Consider the following 18,566-nt stretch of genomic DNA (forward strand, 5'->3'; position numbering starts at 1 on the left):
GGGTGCTGCGCTGGACTTTTATGCAATGGACATATGTTTGGGTATGTTTATTTGCATCCTATTGTGTTGTTTTATCTGTTGTTTTGTACCGCTGTTGAATGAATGGGGTGGCCTGCTATTTAGGTCATCTCCTCAGGGTTGCGGTATGGACTCGTGGGTGGGGTCCATGGGCAAAGTTTTTTTTAATGTTACAATGTTTTTTCACTTGCATGTGGGGTTGACTTGGACATGTGGGTGTGGAGATGGTGCAGGGACTTAAGTGCCATGTTATTTTACTTGCCCTGCACGTATTCGCTTTGCATTTTGTGGTCATGTTGGCGGTGAGGTGCTGTTTGTTCATTTTAAGGGGCAGTTAGGTGCTGTACGGTGGGCAGTTAGATGCTGTCTGACAGCTGTAAGGGGCAGTGAGGTGCTGCTTGGGTATTTTAAGGGGCAGTTAGGTGCTGCCTGATGGCTGTAGGGGGCAGTGAGGTGCTTCCTGGGTATTTTGAGGGGCAGTGAAGTGCTGTACAGTGGGCAGTTAGGTGCTGTCTGATGGCTGTAAGGGGCAGTGAGGTGCTGCTTGGGTATTTTAAGGGGCGGTGAGGTGCTGTACGGTGGGCAGTTAGGCGCTGTCTGATGGCTCTAAGGGGCAGTTAGGTGCTGTTTGGTCATTTTAAGGGGCAGTCAGTTCTGTCTACATGCAGTGGTTAAGGGGCAGTGTGGCGATGTCTATGTTTTGGTTAAGGGGAAATGAGGTGCTATTTGGGTATGTTAAGGGGAAGTGAGGTGCTGTCTGGGATTTTGAAAGGGTAGTGTAGTATTCCATATTCACATTGCATGATGTTTGTTACCTAGCTACTGTGTCCCTGCCTGCCCGCGAGGTTAGGAATGTTTAAGTTTGAAAGGCATTCTATGATGGGGGGTTAGAGAGAGCGGAGAGGGAGAGAGATGAAAGTGTGAGCGGTAGAGCAGGGCGCTGGATCGTTATAAGCAAATAAACTTATAAGCACAAATAAGCTGTCTCACTGGCATACCTCATTTGGCGACGAGGATTGCCGGCGTCCTGAAGAAACACGAAGACCCCAGAGATCAGGGACTGGGAGCGGGCGCTCCGAGCCATCGCACAGCGTTGCGCTGGCTTGTGCCGTATTGGGAGAGGGAGAGTGGATGCTCCGAACTAACGTGAGATAACACGTTGGTTTGTGCTGTTTATAGTGTGGTACCACAGCAGGAAGGAAAGCGGATGCTCGGAATCGACGCGTGAAGTCGCGTTGGTTTGTGCCGTGTTTTTTTTTTTGCCTCAGCTGATATGATTGGCTGCAGGGCCGACGAGAATACAGATAAACACCACATTTCCGGTGTATTGAAGGAGGGGACCCACCTCACGGACACAGATCATGTGATCCGTGCCTCCCGGAGTCAGGCAGTATGAGGAGTGAAAGATAGTCTCCTCATCCTCTTCACAGTACTTGTCCAAAAAAAGAAAAGGGGGAATTTTAACAATTCAAGGCAATTTAAACATTGAAATTGGAGCAATTTCATTGCAAAATCTCATCTAACACGGACATAGCTATACAGAGTAATGCAAGGCATTAGCATACAACCCCCAGCGAGTTTCCTTCCAACAGCAGGACAACCTGTTGTTAATTGGTTGGAATGGAAGGAATTTTGGCTGAACTATGTCCAAACAGTTGACCAGGAAGGTCTAACCCCTCACAAGAAGAAATCACTACTGCTTCACGCTTTAGGGTTGGAAGGACAAAGAAAATACAGAGAGTTACCAGAGTTGCCAGTTGATGAAGCTGGGGATGCTGATGAACATGAAAAGGCTATAAGACAGCTAGACAAATATTATACCCCTAAAACTAACGTAGCTATAAACAGGTATCATTTCTACACCAGAACTCAAAAGGAGCATGAATCTATCGAAGATTATGTATCAGCTTTAAGAGTATTGTCACGCACGTGTCGCTTTGGCAATGGGATCACCCTGAATGAACTTATAAGGAATCAGATTATCATACACGCAAAGGATAGTTTGGTCCAAGACAGACTTTGGATGCTGGGGAATCCATCTTTGCCAGAAACTATGGCCATTGCCAAACGAATAGAACACAGTCATTTGTGCTCCAAAGAAATGAAAAATAAAAAACAGGAGGCTGTTCTAAATATGCAGCAGCAGAATGACAAATCCTCGTTAGACTCAGGAGAACAAGGCATGGTGAAAGCACTGAGGACGAGAGAACGAGCAGAAAACCACACTGCCAAGAGTAATAGATCTAGAGGATTTGAGAACAAAGGACAAAGGACACTCAGTCAGAGGGAGAGGTTGGGTGAAAGCCAAACCCAAGCCGAGTACCTCACAATCTAAAGAAGGCGACAGATGCTATAATTGTGGAAGGTTAGGACATTTTACTTATGCCAAACATTGTCCTGCAATAAGACAAAAGTGTGGGAATTGTGGAGTCAAGGGACACTTTGCTGTCACATGCAGACGGAAAAAGAGAATTTCTGTCATACAAGATGAAGATGAAGATGAAGAATCGGATGAAGAAAGAGTATTCACCATCCGTGAACCACCTGAGAGTTTAAATGCCCGAGTTGTGTCATAATAATTGACAATTGGAAACTCAAAGTAAAGGTAGACAGTTGTTCACCATGGACGATCATCACGAAAAAAACTTGTAAAAATCTATTGGCATGCGGTCTTAAAAGCAAACTCAATGAACCAGATATAAAAAACCCTGGTGGATTCAAAGGGTCAAGGATCAAGATGATTGTCTGGTTTTCAAGCATCATGGAATTTAAGGACAGGCGAGCAGAAGTGAAAATCTATGTTGCAGAAAAAGGAGTTACCATCATTGGCTGGAGAGATCAAACTGGTCTGCGGATCAGGTTAGATCCCTGTGAAAATGAGCAAGTCTTGATTGTCAATACTAGTCACAAGCGGGGAGAAGAAGTTAAGATTGTGAACGGTATACAACTGAAGAAAATGGGACTATTAAAGGACTTTTCGCATAGGATTCACCTGAAGGAAGGAGCTGTACCTGTCAGACATGTGAAGCCAAGACCCATACCTTTTGCCATAGCAGACAAGGTTGAACAGGAATTGTCGAAGTTGGAAGCAGAAGGAGTGATAGAAAAGATTAAATCGTCGGAGTGGGCAAGCCCCATTGTGGTTGTGATGAAGAGAAATGGGAAACTTAGAATTTGTGTAGACCTCAGAGATGTGAATAAGAATGTCATAGTTGATATTTTTCCGCTCCCTGTAATATCGGAAATGCTGAATCGCATGGGTAGTGCAAATGTGTTTTCTACTCTGGATCTCTCTAGCGCATACCATCAAATATCTCTGACAGAAGACTGAAGGGACATCACAGCATTTGTTACCCCGCATGGGTTATATAGATATAAGCACATGCCGTTTGGATTAGCGTCTGCAGCAGCCGTATTTCAAAGGGTCATGGAACATGTACTGAAGGAGTTGAATGGAATATTTGTATATCAAGACAACATCATTGTATTTGGCAAAGGTCGAGAAGAACATGACATGAGGTTAAAAGATGTTTTGTTGAAGTTGGAGAGCGTGGGTTTGAAAATTGAAAAGAGTAAATGCAAGTTTGGCATGGATGAAGTTGATTATTTGGGACACACAGTTAATGGCAAGGGATATAAACCGAAGAGTGATGCTATGAAAGCAATCAGGGAAACTCCTAATCCCAGTAATAAGGATGAGCTTAGAGCATTTCTAGGGCTTTGCGAATATTATAACAAGTTTGTTGAGAAATTTGCAAATGTAACAGAACCATTAAGGAAACTGTTAAAAAAGGAGGCCAAATTTGTGTGGAGTATGAATGTGATGAGGCAGTGAATTGCATCAAGAGACAAATCTGCAATTCCACAGAATTGGGTGGGTATGTTTTTGGCAGATTGACCAAAGTTACAGTGGATGCTAGTGGAAATGTTCTAGGAGGAGTGTTATCTCAATTTGATGAAGGTGGCAAGGAGAAGACAATCTGCTATGCCTCCAGAGCGATTTCAGGCACAGAAAGCAGGTATTCTGTAATTGAAAAAGAGCTATTGGCATGCTCATGGGCTGTAAACTATTTTAGGAAGTATCTGTGGGGTTGCAAGTTTATCATACAAACAGACCACAAACCACTCATTGAGGTTTTGACTGTGAAGGCAATGTGTAAAGCATCACCTAGGTTTGCTAGATTAAGCATCAAATTACAGGACTATCATTTTGTGACAAGGTATGTACCAGGTAAGAGAAATGTTATTGCAGACTACTTGTCACGGTTACCGTTAAAGAATATGGATTTGGAGTCAGAAAGTAATAAAGAAATGGTGGCGGTTGTTCTTGAAGTGACCTCTGAGGAAAAGTGGCTGGACGAAATTACTAAAGACATAACACTACAAAAAATTGCAGATTTTACAATGTTGGGTTGGCCAGAAAAGAGATCAGTTGATGGAGAATGTATAAAGTTTTGGGAAGTGAAGGATGAGTTGTCCATGGAAGAAGGATTTTTGATGAGAGAGAGTAAGTTGATACCTCCGAAAGTGTTGTATGAGGAACTCATAGAGAAAGCACATCAAGGTCATCCGGGTATCACGGGGACTAAAAGCAACGTACGGTCTGTATACTGGTGGCCAGGAATGGATCTTTTAATTGAGAGATTTGTTAGAAACTGCTGGCCTTGCCAAAACAGTGATAAGAGTTGTCAAAGTTTCAAGTCAGAGCCTGTTGTCATAGAAAAAGGAGAAGCTCCCTGCATGAAGTTAGGTATTGACATTGTGGGACCCTATGCAAGACTAATAAGGGAGAAAAGGTTTTTGATAGTTATGATTGATTATTACTCAAGTTGGGTGGAATTGAAAGCTGTCAAGAAAGTTGATTCGGGAGAAATTATTAAATTTCTTACAGAAATTTTCAGGAAAGAGGGTTTTCCCAAAACCATTATCAGTGACAATGGTGTTCAATTTAAAAGCAAGGAAAATAGAGAGTTTGCCACAACGTGTGGGATTGATTGAAAGTATTCTGCTTTGTACCATGTTTAAAACAACGGGTTAGTTGAGAGATGTAACAGGATGGTTGTGGAGACAGTGGAGTTGGCTTTGAGAAACAACATGCCTGTGAATGAAGCACTTATGGAAAGATTGTGGAGTATAAAAATGTCAGTCAAAAGGGGTTTGGAGTTGTCTCCTTTTGAATTGATGAGGGGCAGAGCTCCCAACACTCTGCTCACTCCAGAGTGGGTAAATTGCAAAAGGGCATCAGAACCCAGGGAAGTGAGGAATTGTAAATGCCATGATGTTAAGAACAAGATGTCGTTAGGATATAAGCGCAAGATTGAAATTTCTCCAGGTGATTTGGTAAGGATAAAACTAGGGCACAGTGTTAGGAAGGGTGATTCCAAATACAGCAAACCGGTTAAAGTTTTGCAAGTGCTCGGTAAGGCAATAAGAGTAAGTGGTGGATCAGTATGGAATATTGACAGAGTAAGCAAATGGAATTGGGAGGTGGAACATGGTAGGGGGAGTCATTCCAGACAGGATCAAGGATTTAGTGAATGGATGAGAAATGATGTGGACTTCAGAGTGGTAGTGAGGAGAGTTTGAATGTGGAGACTGACGTTAGATCTCAAAATGTGGAGGAATATGTACATGTAAGAGAGAACTGTGATGCCATAGATGGTAGCCAAGCTTTGGGAAGTAATCATCAGGAAGATGATCCTGGGGTAGACGGTATACCTCAGAGAAGTAATTCTAGTACAATTGCTGGAAACAGAAGTGTTGTTGACAGTCATGACAGTTATGTAGAATGTGAGATTGTGCGCAATTCTAGAAAAAAGAAGTTACTGTTCTGGTCTAGAGACTATGTCATGGGGAAGTAGAGACATGCAAAGTTTATTCTTATAGATTTTTTTTTTTCCAACTGCAAATTGTTTCAATGTTGCATGAATTGTTATGCATTTTTTTTCTCATATATAGACATGGTGTAGTATTCCATTGTTAACTGGTTCTGCACCACATTTCTTGAAATGAAATTTTAAAAGGGGGAGGTGGTGTAGCATTCCATTGTTAATTGGTTCTGCACCACATTCCTTGAAAATTAAAAAGGCGGAGGTGATGTAGTATTCCATATTCACATTGCATGATGTTTGTTACCTAGCTACTGCGTCCCTGCCTGCCTGCGAGGTAAGGAATGTTTAGGTTTGAAAGGCATTCTATGATGGGGGTTAGAGAGAGCGGAGAGGGAGAGAGATGAGAGTGTGAGCGGCAGAGCAGGGCGCCAGATCGTTATAAGCAAATAAACTTATAAGCACAAATAAGTTGTCTCACTGGCATACCTCAGGTAGTGAGATGCTACCTGGTGGTTTTAAGGGGCAGTGATGTTTCTGCTCAGGTTTTGGGTTAAGGGGTAGCGGTGCTTGCTATATTTTGGGCTTGAGGGGCAGTGTGGTGCTGCCCATGTTGTAGTTTTATGGGGTTGTTTGTTTGTTAGGAGGGGTAGTGAGATGCAGGTGGTGCCAGGGTGGTGACGTGGTACATAGGGAGAGTCATTTTTGGGGCAGTGAGGTACTGCCTGGGATTTTTTTTAAAGGGGTATTGAGATGTTGCCTGGTGTTGTTAAGGGGTAGTGAGGTGCTGCCTGGGATTTTAGAGGTTTAGTGAGATCCTGCTGTTTTAGGAAGGGCAGGAGTTGCTTATATCCATTTAGGGAGTTATTTTGGGGTGGTGTAGTGATGTGCTTCTGCCTAGCTATTTTAGGTATAAGGGGCAGTTAGTGCTGTCTATTTAGCTTCTATGTTGTGTTTAAGGGGCAGCAGGTTTTGCCTAGAGTGCAGTGAGGTGCTGTCTCGTTGTACTAGGAAGGGCAGTTAGGTGTTGCGTGTTTCAGAACGTGCAGCGGGGTGCAGTGGTTTCAGGAGGGGCAGCGAGGTGCTGTTGTTAATCTAAGGGCAGTGAGGTGCTGTCTAGGGTCAGTTAGTGCTGTCTACATGCGGTGGTTAAGGGGCAGTGAGGTGCTGTCTATGTTTTGGTTAAGGGGCAGTGAGGTGCTGCTTGGGTATTTTAAGGGGCAGTTAGGTGCTGTTGTTAATCTAAGGGTGAGGGTCTGTCTAGGGTTAGTTAGTGCTGTCTATATGTGGTGGTTAAGGGGCAGTGAGGTGCTGTCTATATTTTGGCTAAGGGGCAGTTGGTGCTGTCCATGTTTTGGTTAAGGGACAGTTAGGTGCTGTCTGGTCATTTTAAGGGGCAGTTAGGTGCTGTCTGGTCGTTTCAAGGGGCAGTGAGATGCTGTTTAGTGCTGCTTATGTTTTGGGTTAAGGGGCATTGTGGTGCTGCTTATTTCTTGTGGTTAAGGGGCAGTGAGGTGCTGTGTGTCGTTTCAGGAGGTGCAGTGAGGTGATGCAGTTGTAAGGGCAGTGAGGTGCTGTTGGTTGTTTGGAAGGGTAGTGAGGTGCGGCCTATGTTTTGATTAAGGGGCAGTTGGTGCTGTCTGGTCATAGGATAGTTATGGGGATAGCGTGTTGCTGTGTGGTCTGATGGTAGGATCAGAGTTTTGCTGATGTTTTTGAGAGGGACACAGATATGGTGCCCACACGTCTGTGTTGGGGTAGAAGGCGAGTGGGTTAGTTTGATTGCGTTGTGTGCGGTCTCCTCCGGGGAAGGATGTGTTGTTTTGTTTGGTTCCTTTCATTGTGCTGTTCTTCAGCGGGTTAATTGCTGAGTGGGTGTTCAGGTTTTGGGGAGGGCCTGTGGTTTGTTTTTTAGTTTCTGGTGTTTTGCATTAAAGATCTTGGATAGATTTTGTGGTGAACTGGTATTAGCTTAGTTGGGAGTTGTTTCTGAGCTGGTTTGAGCCATGTATATTTAACTTTTCTTGTAATATGGCAAGTGTGATGGGTTCCCATTGTGGGTGTAGTGTTATGTCAGTTATCTCAAGGGAGGGAGATGTGTCATAATCTGTGCTGGGGCCTGATTATGGCTACGTGTGTTATGATGTCACTGACATTCTATGTGAAGTGTTGAGAGATGTTTGGAGTGCTGGGTTCTACTGGGTCAGTTGGGCCTAATGTGCTGGGCTGGATGGGTGTCCCAGTGCTTTCTCTACTTTCTAACTAGGGAAATAACATGTAAACATGTAAACTACTTACCTTCTGGTGTTCCAGTTATGTGAAGGAGGCTTAGTTTACCACAGCTTCCTAACAATATCCATCCTGCTATACTGTCTCCTCCCCTTCCTCAGATATTGTCTTCCTCAACATATTTGCCTAATCTATATTTCACTACCATTCTAGTGTAACACACCTAACAAATGACGGTTCTCCTTGTTACGGCTCTGCATGTTGCACAGTATATTTCATTGCAGACATATGCTAAGGCAAATACATGGAAAACCAAAAATGCACCTGAAGGCAGGTAATACAAAGGTAACAGAAACAGGGAAAAGGTAGCTAAATAGACACTACATCAGACACACTCTTTCTGCAATAAAGGAATGGTGGACAGCTTTAGTCATAGCTTGACTTTGTCTACTTGTGCTGATTTCATGTACATTTGTTTCTGAGCAAGGTGACCTAATTATAGTCACTTTAACTATAACTGGTGTTTTTTTTCTTGCAGGTAAATGGAGTAACTGAAAACCTCCCATTTAACAATCCTGGGGGAGCTCTTCGCGTCTATCAGAAAGGCATAAAAATCGTCCTCAAGACAGAATTTGGTCTGAAAGTGAGCTATGACTTGGCCTTCCGAACCACAGTGACTGTTCCAGGGAATTATAAAAAACAAACTTGCGGCTTGTGTGGCAACTACAATGGGAATAAGAAGGACGAGTTCCTGCTGCCCAACAACACTCTTGCCCCTGATGCCATTGCTTTTGGATCTGCATGGAGCCTCCTGCAACCCAATGTTCCCTGTGACCATGGCTGTGAAGGCACCAGTAAAGGTTGCCCTGACTGTGACCAGAATAACATACATGCTCTTAAGCAGCCCAGCCTCTGTGGATTCATGAGCAGCCTTGATGGTCCCTTCACCGACTGCCACCCTGCAGTCAATCCCGCCTCTTATGTCGACGACTGTGGGCTTGATCTTTGCCTGGAGAAAGAGGACAAGAACCTCCTGTGCTACAATATTCAGAGTTATGTAGATGACTGCCAGGATGCTGGGATCGAAATAAGTCCATGGAGGAATGCATCCTTCTGCCGTAAGTAATGCAGGGCTACCCAAGCTCCTAAGTGTCCCATTGCCATGCATGAGAAGGCCAACCAGTCCTGTTACCTTCCTTTACAATTGTGGGAATTGGAATTATTTTCTTTACCATTTTAAATTTCGGAAATCGACAAGTCCCAGAATTCCATGAAGAAAACAGGACTAGAACGCCAACTCACAAATAGCAAGGGTAAGCTTGAGTGCTCAGGCCTAATTCATTGGAATGTGTAGAACGAGGACAGTGGAGCAGTTAGTTTGTTATGTTATGTTGAGTTATTTATAGTACCCCCGAAGATCTAAAGGCACTCAGGTACCCTGAGAGGACTGCTGTTGTAAGAAGTTAGACCAGTTTTGAGAAAATAAAAGCGTGATGAAATGACTAATGGACTGCAAGAGTACCAGGATGAGTAGTGTAAAGAACTCCTACTCATCCCCGCAGTGATCTCAATCATGAAGGCAAAACAGGCACAGCCCGGCAGGTATAACTCCTCCACTTCTTGTGGTAATGCGGGCCGAAGGCGGGCTATATTCTGTGGTCGAAGTGAGTGGGAACAGTCAGGAGGGAAGGTCCCCTACTTTTTTTTTTTTTTTACTGTTAACAGTTCCACTCATGAATTTCAACCATTTTCACCATTTCATATCTATTATTTGTGAAGTTAAAGCACATTTCTCCCCTTCACCACCCAAAAGCATTTACAGCTGAACTGAAATCTGTTTCAACGCATTTGGCTGTCAAGTAGCAAGGCTGCAACCCTTGAAATATGTGTTGCACGTTGCTCCCCGTCACAGTTCCACAAATGTTCTTTAGTACAATTCTACCATTGGCTATATTATTCAGAAGGGTTTGAGCTAGAAAATTAGCATCCAGACAGCAATTGTACAGTATTACCAAAATAAAGGAAACATTCAATCAAGGTACTGTCAAAAATAGAAATATTTGATTTAACTTCAAACAAAGACATACTAATAAAAACACTGGTCGCCCACCCCTTTAGGAAGGCAGATAATGTGCAGACTTCTGAATGAAAGGGGACCCTCCGGGTCTGAAGACAGTAGTAGACAGGCAATAGTTGTTTCAGCGATGTTCAAGATCTTAGGATATGCCAGTAAAGAGTGGGGTCTTAAATGTCTTTAGGGCCCTTAAAACCAGGCAACAGGAAGAGAACCACTGCCAGTACTTGTGTCTTCTTCTAGAATGGCTAGACAATGTCAAGCAGGCTTCTTAGAACTTTAAAGGAAAATGGTGAACCTATGGGAAGGTTGGCTTCCTAATGGGTTGAGTTGGTGTCAATTGGGCAATCCTAGAGGAGCTGAGTCATCACTGAAATGGGTCAAGTCAGTTCTCACAGCATGTTGAATCGATACTGAGACGGTTCCAGTATGTGTTTGCAGAGGGGTCGAGTTTCTATAAAATACCCTAGATACCAGTTGGTCCTTTCCCATAAAAAGTTAAAATTGAGGTTTCCCCCTAATGTGAGGGAGTTGTGAGGAGCCACTGTGAATAAACACGTCTCCTTCCACTGTTGGGACTAATGAAAATTGTAAACATGTTTCATCTCCGATGTGAGGAGTTGTTTAAGGCCAATATGAATTGTGAACATGACATTCCCCTGTGAACGAACCAGTGGTGAACTGCACATGTGACTTTGCTTTCTGGTAGATGCACTAAAACAAATAGAGGTGTGCACTTCCCTGTGTTGAGTGAGTGAATATGGTAGGCATTGCTCTCCCCTGTGGGGAGGCAAGGATACAATTGGTTTACATAACTATTCTGTGTGTGGGATCTAGTATACATGCCAGATATGGGCCTCCTCTATTAGGGAGCCGGTATGAATTGTACACAGGACTTTCCTTTGTGAGTGAACATAGACACATGAATGGTATGTCTCTTTTCTGTTGGGAGCATGTAAAATATTCTAGACACAGCTCTCAGGTATAGGGCATACATTTTTTCCTCAGTGGAAGAGTGCTTTATATTATGAGTCTGTTTCTTTACTAGGGGAGGGGGGAGTTGGCAAATGATTGATATGCGCCATAGCAAGGTCTTTGGGGATGACAGCTACAATATATCACATTGGTTGGGTTATCGAGCATCTTTGTGTCACCACCATGCAGTCTTGGCGGCCACTCCTTTGGTGTGATGCATCTTGTCGCCAGCATCACCTTTGTATTCTTTGGGGTTTACTTTGCCACTATCTCAGTTGGCGGTACGTACGTAGGACGCTCACCATATTTTTCTGACATGAGATAATCATTCATTCTTTCGCTCGACATTATACACTTCCCTTGAATTTAGGCACAATCCTCCTCAGTTTTCACCAATCATTGGTGAAGCTTAGGCTTTTGAGGGTCAGTCCAACAGTGTTGCTTGCCATGCATTCTGCTTTGCAAATCTAGAGTTTGGATGATCACACTGCTTTGCATTAGACTACTGCGCAGAAGATCGGGCCCATGCTGGTCTCCAGGCAATAGGCGCAATATAAAAGCTCAATTTAATGCTTGTTTGCCTTTGCTTTCATTGGTCGACACCACCTTTCCAGGCGCTTGTGGTCAAGCTGTAGTTTAGCCTCCTAATGTCATGTATCTAAAGGCATTGTATTACATGTACTCGCTTTCACTTCAATTTGCAGCTCTTGCCTGTCCAGAGAACAGCCACTACTCCCTCTGCACGGACGCTTGCTCCACGTCGTGCTCCCAAATCACAGATCGTGCCAAGTGTCCGGATGGCTGCACGGAGGGGTGCCAGTGTGACGATGGATATTTATCTGATGGTCAGCAGTGTGTCCTCTTGGGTAACTGTGGCTGTTTCTATGATGGACTATACTACAAGGTATGGCCGCCATTCTTTGTGGCAATGATGTTATGATCAAAAACACGTTTTTAGAGATGTATTGTATGTTCTTCATTGACCAACAGCGATAACATTGTAGCAGCCACTCGAGTAGTTGGTGAGAATTCGTCACTTCCTGCTTTCGCCCAGTACCCAATTCTACCGGCTGATGTTCTGATTAGCGGTCCTGCACTTAACAACCCTTTCCCAGCACAATGCTGCAGCAACATGTTCTGTGTCACTTTCCCCTACGCAATTCCACTCCGCTCTCTGCGATATTTGCATCAGGGATGCAATGGTAATACAGGTCAGCAGGGTTGAAAAGAGATGCTGCTATGCTAAAATGTTAAAATGCTGGAACACAGATATGTTGCTGGGAGGCGCAAACAGATGCGAGGCAACATGCAGCATTATTTGTGGTCCTGTGTTGCACAGGAGCCACCATCAAGATAATCTAAACATAAAAAGATCTGTGTACACAAGATAGCATCACAACAAACTTCACAAACTAAAAATCCATAAAAATAAGCTCTGCCGAATTGAAAGATAATATCAGAAAGCCAATCTACTCTCCTTTGTCCATTTTTGCACCAGTTTTTGAGATTGTGCTTCTTGGACAGCAGACAATGTGCTTCTGTTATTTTAATAAGGTTTAAACAAATCTGCAACTAAATGTTACTCTCCAAATCATGAACTAGTATATCACTACTGTAGGGATATGTTCATGCATGATATATTTGTGCAAATAACAACACGTGTACAGATTCTAAGTGAAGCAAAAATGGGTATTTTACTGGCAGCGTTTAGAAGCAGATATTTCTAAATGGGTGCAAGGGACAGCTTTTCTCAGCAACAAACCAGTAAAATGGGTGTTGTTTTAAAATCACTCAAGCCAGCAAAGGGATGATTATTTCAAAAATACCCAGCAGAATGTGCAGTCATTTTAAAATGCAGAAACGTGCATATTTACAAATTGAATGCTTTTCTATCTGTGTTGAACTGCATTCGAAATTTATATAACCAACTAACCTTTCTAATAAAAGCCCAGTAACCAATTAACTGTCCCAATTAACTTTATAATGCAGCTCGATAGGCACAGTTTGGAATTCATTTCATTTTGTGTTTTTCCATGGGGAGATGCACAGTAGAAAAAACAGAAGGGCTGTCTTTGTGCAGCCTGAAAACTTCCATGGTCCTCGCAGGAAATGACTTGTTAAATGTATGCCCGTGTAAGGTGATTGGCTAATGTGGTTGGCAGCTCTGGAGGTGTCAGAACCACGTCAGGGGAGGCTGATCTAATGTTGATGGACAGCCAGAGGAAATTTTAGCAGCTGAGAGAGGGGTGTAGTCTGTGCTTCCTGAGATTTGAGTGTGATCGCTGCCTCCCGGGGATGTGAGCTCCATGGCTGCAGTATTGAAGACAGGGCAAAGGGGGTGGCGCCTGGCTTTGAAGCATTCCCGAGGCAGTGCAAGGCTGGCGATTCCCACGCAGATAGCGACTACAGCAAGAGATGAACCAGGAGAAAGACAGGAGCCTTGCATATTATTGTAAGTGCTGTTTCCAAGTGAGGAACACATGGGATGGATGACATGGTATCAGTCAGCAAAGGGTTATAGGTTTGAAACCAAAGTGTTTTATTTTGGTCTATTTCTTTCTGCACTTGTTTAAGTAAAATAAATTGCATACCACAAGTATTATCTCTTCCATGTTGCCATGTGTTGTTTTCTTTTTATCTCTCAGAATGTATTGTTTTATTTTTCTGTTAGTGCAACATAATAGTGGTAATCAAACAATAACAGCATAAAGAAAAAAAAAAACAGAACGAGGCTATTGCTTAGTTTTTGTGTTTTACTTTCTGCATCTGATGATCGCTGTTTTAGGGGGAAAAGTCAGTGGGTGATCCTAATGTTATACCACTGCGGTAAACATTTTCTACCTCATTTACCACCTGGGACAATGTTAGGAAAAAGAGTAAATGCATACAGATGAGCCAGGTAGAGTGTATGTATGTGGATGTGGATGGGCTTTCTTTGCATGCTGAAGAGAAAGCGGTGCCCTCTAAGGCACATAGGTTACTGATGTAAATAAATCAGTAACATGAGTTACATGCAATAAGTTGCATTCTGTATAATTTTACTGGGTTCCCTAAAAGTGTATCAGGTCCAAAGGTTCTTTATCGTCAGCAAAAGGTGGGTCCTAATTATAAAGAGGGAATGTTTGTCTTATTATGGGGCTGTACGATGGAAGGTAAAATCACCACTATACCACAAAAATAAGATACCACTAATAATTACCACCAGGATAAGATAGTTCTGAGCTATTATGAAAACAGGGTAATACTTAACTACCACCAACAGTAAGGCCCATTTACCACCAAAATACTTCCAAAATACCACAATACTAAATTACTGCCAAATCAGAAATTAGCCCCAAAGACAAAATCTACAACACTACCAACACATGCTATCAAACATATAGCCAGGTAGTCATGCCATTTGAAAGCTATGCCATTATGTGCCTAAGAAGTGCCATCATAGTCCATTTGTTGCCAGTTATTGGTTTGAAAGATCTGGTATGACAGCCATCAGAATTCCATATACTCAGACCATTCTCAGTAATTGCCGTCATCATCCTAATTACTGACAGCGTTGTTAGGTGTTCGCAACAAAAACCCCAGTGTTCACACTAATGTCCTACACTAATGTACTACCATTGTATGGCATGTACTAACATCATTTTAAATAAATGCTTTGCTGTGATATTGCCTGTATATACGGTACTGTTAAAAAGAGCACATGAACATATCATCTTTCTATATATTGACAACAAAGTTCAGGAACTTGTACTATACCCAGTCAACAAGGACTGACATTACATGCAAAGTAATCACATTACACTCACATTGGAGACCGTCAATCTCCAAATATGGCTACTGAGCTGGGGCCTGCTCACCCCTGACTAGCCTCAGATATGCCAACCCCTCAAGCAGCCCGTTTAGGCAAAGCCTGCACTTTTGTTTAGAAAAAATGCCTCTCCTTGTTTCCAATCAGAAGCGCCAATGCCTGTAGGCAGCCCTTTAACCATGCAGCAACTTTATAAAAGTGCTGCTTACTGGATGGTGGCTTGTCACTAAGAAGCAAAAGGCGATGACCGGGCACCTCAACCCTCCCTCTGTCTCCTAGTGTGAGGTGCTTATCCCCCAGCAGCCAGCCCTTTCACTCTTAGAGCCATACAGTTAAAGGGTTGCCTGCGGGGGTCAGTGGATACCAATGGGTATCCCACATTAAGAAGGCCCAAATACACATCAAGGGGACAATAGGTGGTATTCTTGACTATCATAGGAAGAAGGGTGACTCCACTATCAAGGTAGCTCTTAAAGTTTACAATGTCAAGCCTACTTTATGGTTGTGAAGTCTGGGGTTTACATGCAAGAGATTGTTTAGACCAGATTGAAAATAACTTTTTAAAACATATACATGGAGTAAAGAAATCAGTGGTAAATATAATAACCCATAGTGAGATTAATGTTTCACCATATTCAAGATCTGAATTTATTATTAAGGAGTGCCAAATTATGGATAAATGTATGGGATGACTGCAGGCATTTGTCGATTTGGCATTTGGTCCATAGATTGAGCGACCATGAATTGTAGCATGAGATCACATAGCTTAATGATATCAAGAGTATTCTGAGAGAAATTAATAGTGAAACTTGGTATTCGAGTCGAGATCTCAAGCCTCACCTGCCCCCCCCCACCCAGGCATTAGCCATCTTGAAGTTGTCAGTGATTGCTGAAAAATCTAATGAGACAAGGGAATAAGAGAGGGACACATAGACAGTGGCCACTTACAGGAATCTATATCAAATATACCTGAATCTGATACTAGAAACAGACACAGAGTTCTTATAGATCACAGTGTCCAGACTTGCTTCTGCTGAGAACTATGCTTTTTTTACTGGGTTTCAGTCCTTGTCGGCTTATTATGCCTCCTCTCCTTAGGTGATTCCTTAGTGCTTATATATTTTGTTTGTACTGAGATCTGCACCTCAAGTGCCTTTATTGCAACTGAAACAATATCGGAAAAGTGTATTTTTCTTAGAATGCTACTTGGATTGTGTGTGATCCCAGTAAATAAGTGACATTTGTTAATCATATTTGTGATGAACTGGTATATTTGTTTTTATTTTTCATACAAATATATCTTCCATGTATTGGTTTCATACACATTTTTCATACAAATTTGTCTTCCATATGTTGTTTTCATACATCCTTTGCACACTCAAAGGTTACTCTATATCTTTGATACACATTGCATTGTTTCTCGTGGTCTCCCAAGACTTGTTTCCCCACATTGTTAACCGTGGTTCTTCAGGAGAGATACCTATGTTCCAAGTGTTTTCTTGATAGTAGTTGAGAACATTTGTCTGTATCTCTGTTTCTTGATAGTACATTGGGTTGCCAAAGCTCATAAGTCTCCTTCAATCTTTCTATGCTGCAAGGTCCGATTGCCTTGAAGTCTCCGCCAACGCGGATCCTGGCGGAGACTTCAAGGCAATCGGAAGTAAGTGCAGAAACTAACTATTGAACCTGACTTCTCAAGAGGTTGATACTAATAATGTTGGTGGGTTTGACCTTAAAAAATAGGACAGTACATATTCCAATGTTATAAATGAAGAAGAGGTTTTATTTTTGGTGTAAATCTTAGAAATTGGAACACTTTATGTTAAAAAATAGTATATTTAGTATAAAGTGTTTTGCTCGTTATGAAATTACTTTCACTGCTATTTTTATAGGAGCTACGTTTTTAGTTCTGGAGTGATTGTAGATTTGAAATACTTGATTAACTTTTATATGTTTATGCTGACTCTATGTATTAATTAAGCATTAAGCTGGATCAGGTGCTATCAGCCGGGGGCCCGAGTTAAAAGCCTAAGCAAAGCAAGGCCATTTAACAAAGGTTCCCGGGCTGGGAGCCCCTGATCTGGCACACCAACATAGGGGTTAATGCTATTAGCACCCAGGGTTGCTGATCCTGTAACCCCTTTGTGCTGAGAGCAGTGTATTTTGTTTGAATGAAGGGACAGTGCGTGGCATCCCATTCATTCAAACAAAATCCTGTCCTAAGATGGCCACCAAGGAGATGGAAGGTGGGGCTCCTTGTGGAGTCCCTCTTCCATTTTTTCATGGTGACCTGGAGGCAGCCTAGCGGCAGCAGCTTCACTTCACCTCTCTATGCAAATCATGCATTTTTACATCCCTCCTCGAGACTCTCAAACAATTAAGATTGTAGACAAGTAGGCCATTGGCTGTAAAAAGTACTAGAGACTAGTGAATTGGTAAGCTTTACACACAGCGTGCAGCTACTGGTGTAGCTCCTGTGGCTGCAGCTTTCCACTGCTGTCTCCGGTGTTAGTCTCGCAGCGCTGCCAACCAAAACCATCAGCCCTGTGCAGGGCTTAACTTACCAAAATCTTTCACGATAGGCTCATTGCTAATCGTCCTCTGTGCAAAGTGCGGTGAAGGGTCCTCTTCTACCACCGTGCTCCGTCCTGCACATGTGGAAAAACTGGCATGAAAAACAAAGGACAAAGGTTGACCAGCAGCAGCAGGGTCAGCAAGGAGAAACAGCATGTCCGTCTCGGTCTTGCAAACAGTTCACTCCGTGGCCCCAAGTCACACAGACATGTCATGCCGACCACGAACACTACTTATTGGAACTCTTCTTTACTGTAACAATGCATTGGCGATATTTTGGCTTATGCCAAAAAGCACCAAAACCAAAAATGAGGGGAAGTGAGTGTGGGGGGAATGGCAGTGTGGGCTTGGGGAAGGAGCCAGCAGGCTCCTCGGAACTCAGGCTGAGATTAGCAGTTACAGACCATGATCCAAGCAACCTGATTGGTTGTCCGTACCACCCCGCATGCTAATGGGTAGAATACAAAGTTTGCATTATTTACACTACTGCACTTTTTAATTAAGTACATGCTTTAATTGTAACGGCTCATGAAATGTTGTTCTCTAACAGAGCGGATGGACTGGCAATACTTACTCTGTGGGGTCCAAGTATTGATTCAATTCCAGCCCATGCATGTAAAATACAGTAAAAAACTCAAACACCCACACTTTGAGCATTGCCAACTTTTCTTTGCTTAGAGTTTTACTGATTGATTCCTGCATCAGGTGAAATATGAGACTGTTAATGTGCTGTCCTTTCGTCCTCCATCTGCTCAGCATTGCTCACTCTCTGCTTGCCCTCCTCAACAGGCGAAAGAGCAATTCCTGTTAGAAGGTTGTTCTGAGATATGCACCTGCTCCTCCTCCAGCGGGGTGTCCTGTGCGCCCCACAACTGCTCTGCCACTGAAAAGTGTGAAGTCAGAAACGAAACCCGTGTCTGTGTCGATGCAGGTAAATATAAAAAAATTGCATTGTTGTGCAAAACCAAGGTTAACTGAGACACTGACTTTCCTGAAAGAAAGTCAATGGTGTCCTCTTCATAATAATTACTGGAAAGGTTATTGTCTTTAAACACTAGCA

At 42.9% G+C, this 18,566-nt stretch overlaps 1 protein-coding gene across 1 annotated transcript in view; it reads left to right on the forward strand.

The window, feature by feature from the left end:
- The window catches only part of LOC138570873 (IgGFc-binding protein-like), a 211,652-nt gene that overhangs the window by 180,716 nt on the left and 12,370 nt on the right, over positions 1-18,566 (forward strand). The window contains exons 8-10 of the mRNA XM_069649156.1: positions 8,614-9,193; positions 11,829-12,028; positions 18,296-18,437. Of these exons, the coding sequence (XP_069505257.1) occupies positions 8,614-9,193; positions 11,829-12,028; positions 18,296-18,437 (922 nt within the window). The remainder of the gene's footprint in view (positions 1-8,613; positions 9,194-11,828; positions 12,029-18,295; positions 18,438-18,566) is intronic.

Source organism: Ambystoma mexicanum, chromosome 1p, assembly GCF_040938575.1.
Source record: "Ambystoma mexicanum isolate Mex_15411 chromosome 1p, UKY_AmexF1_1, whole genome shotgun sequence".
In the NCBI taxonomy this organism is placed as follows: Eukaryota; Metazoa; Chordata; class Amphibia; order Caudata; family Ambystomatidae; genus Ambystoma; species Ambystoma mexicanum.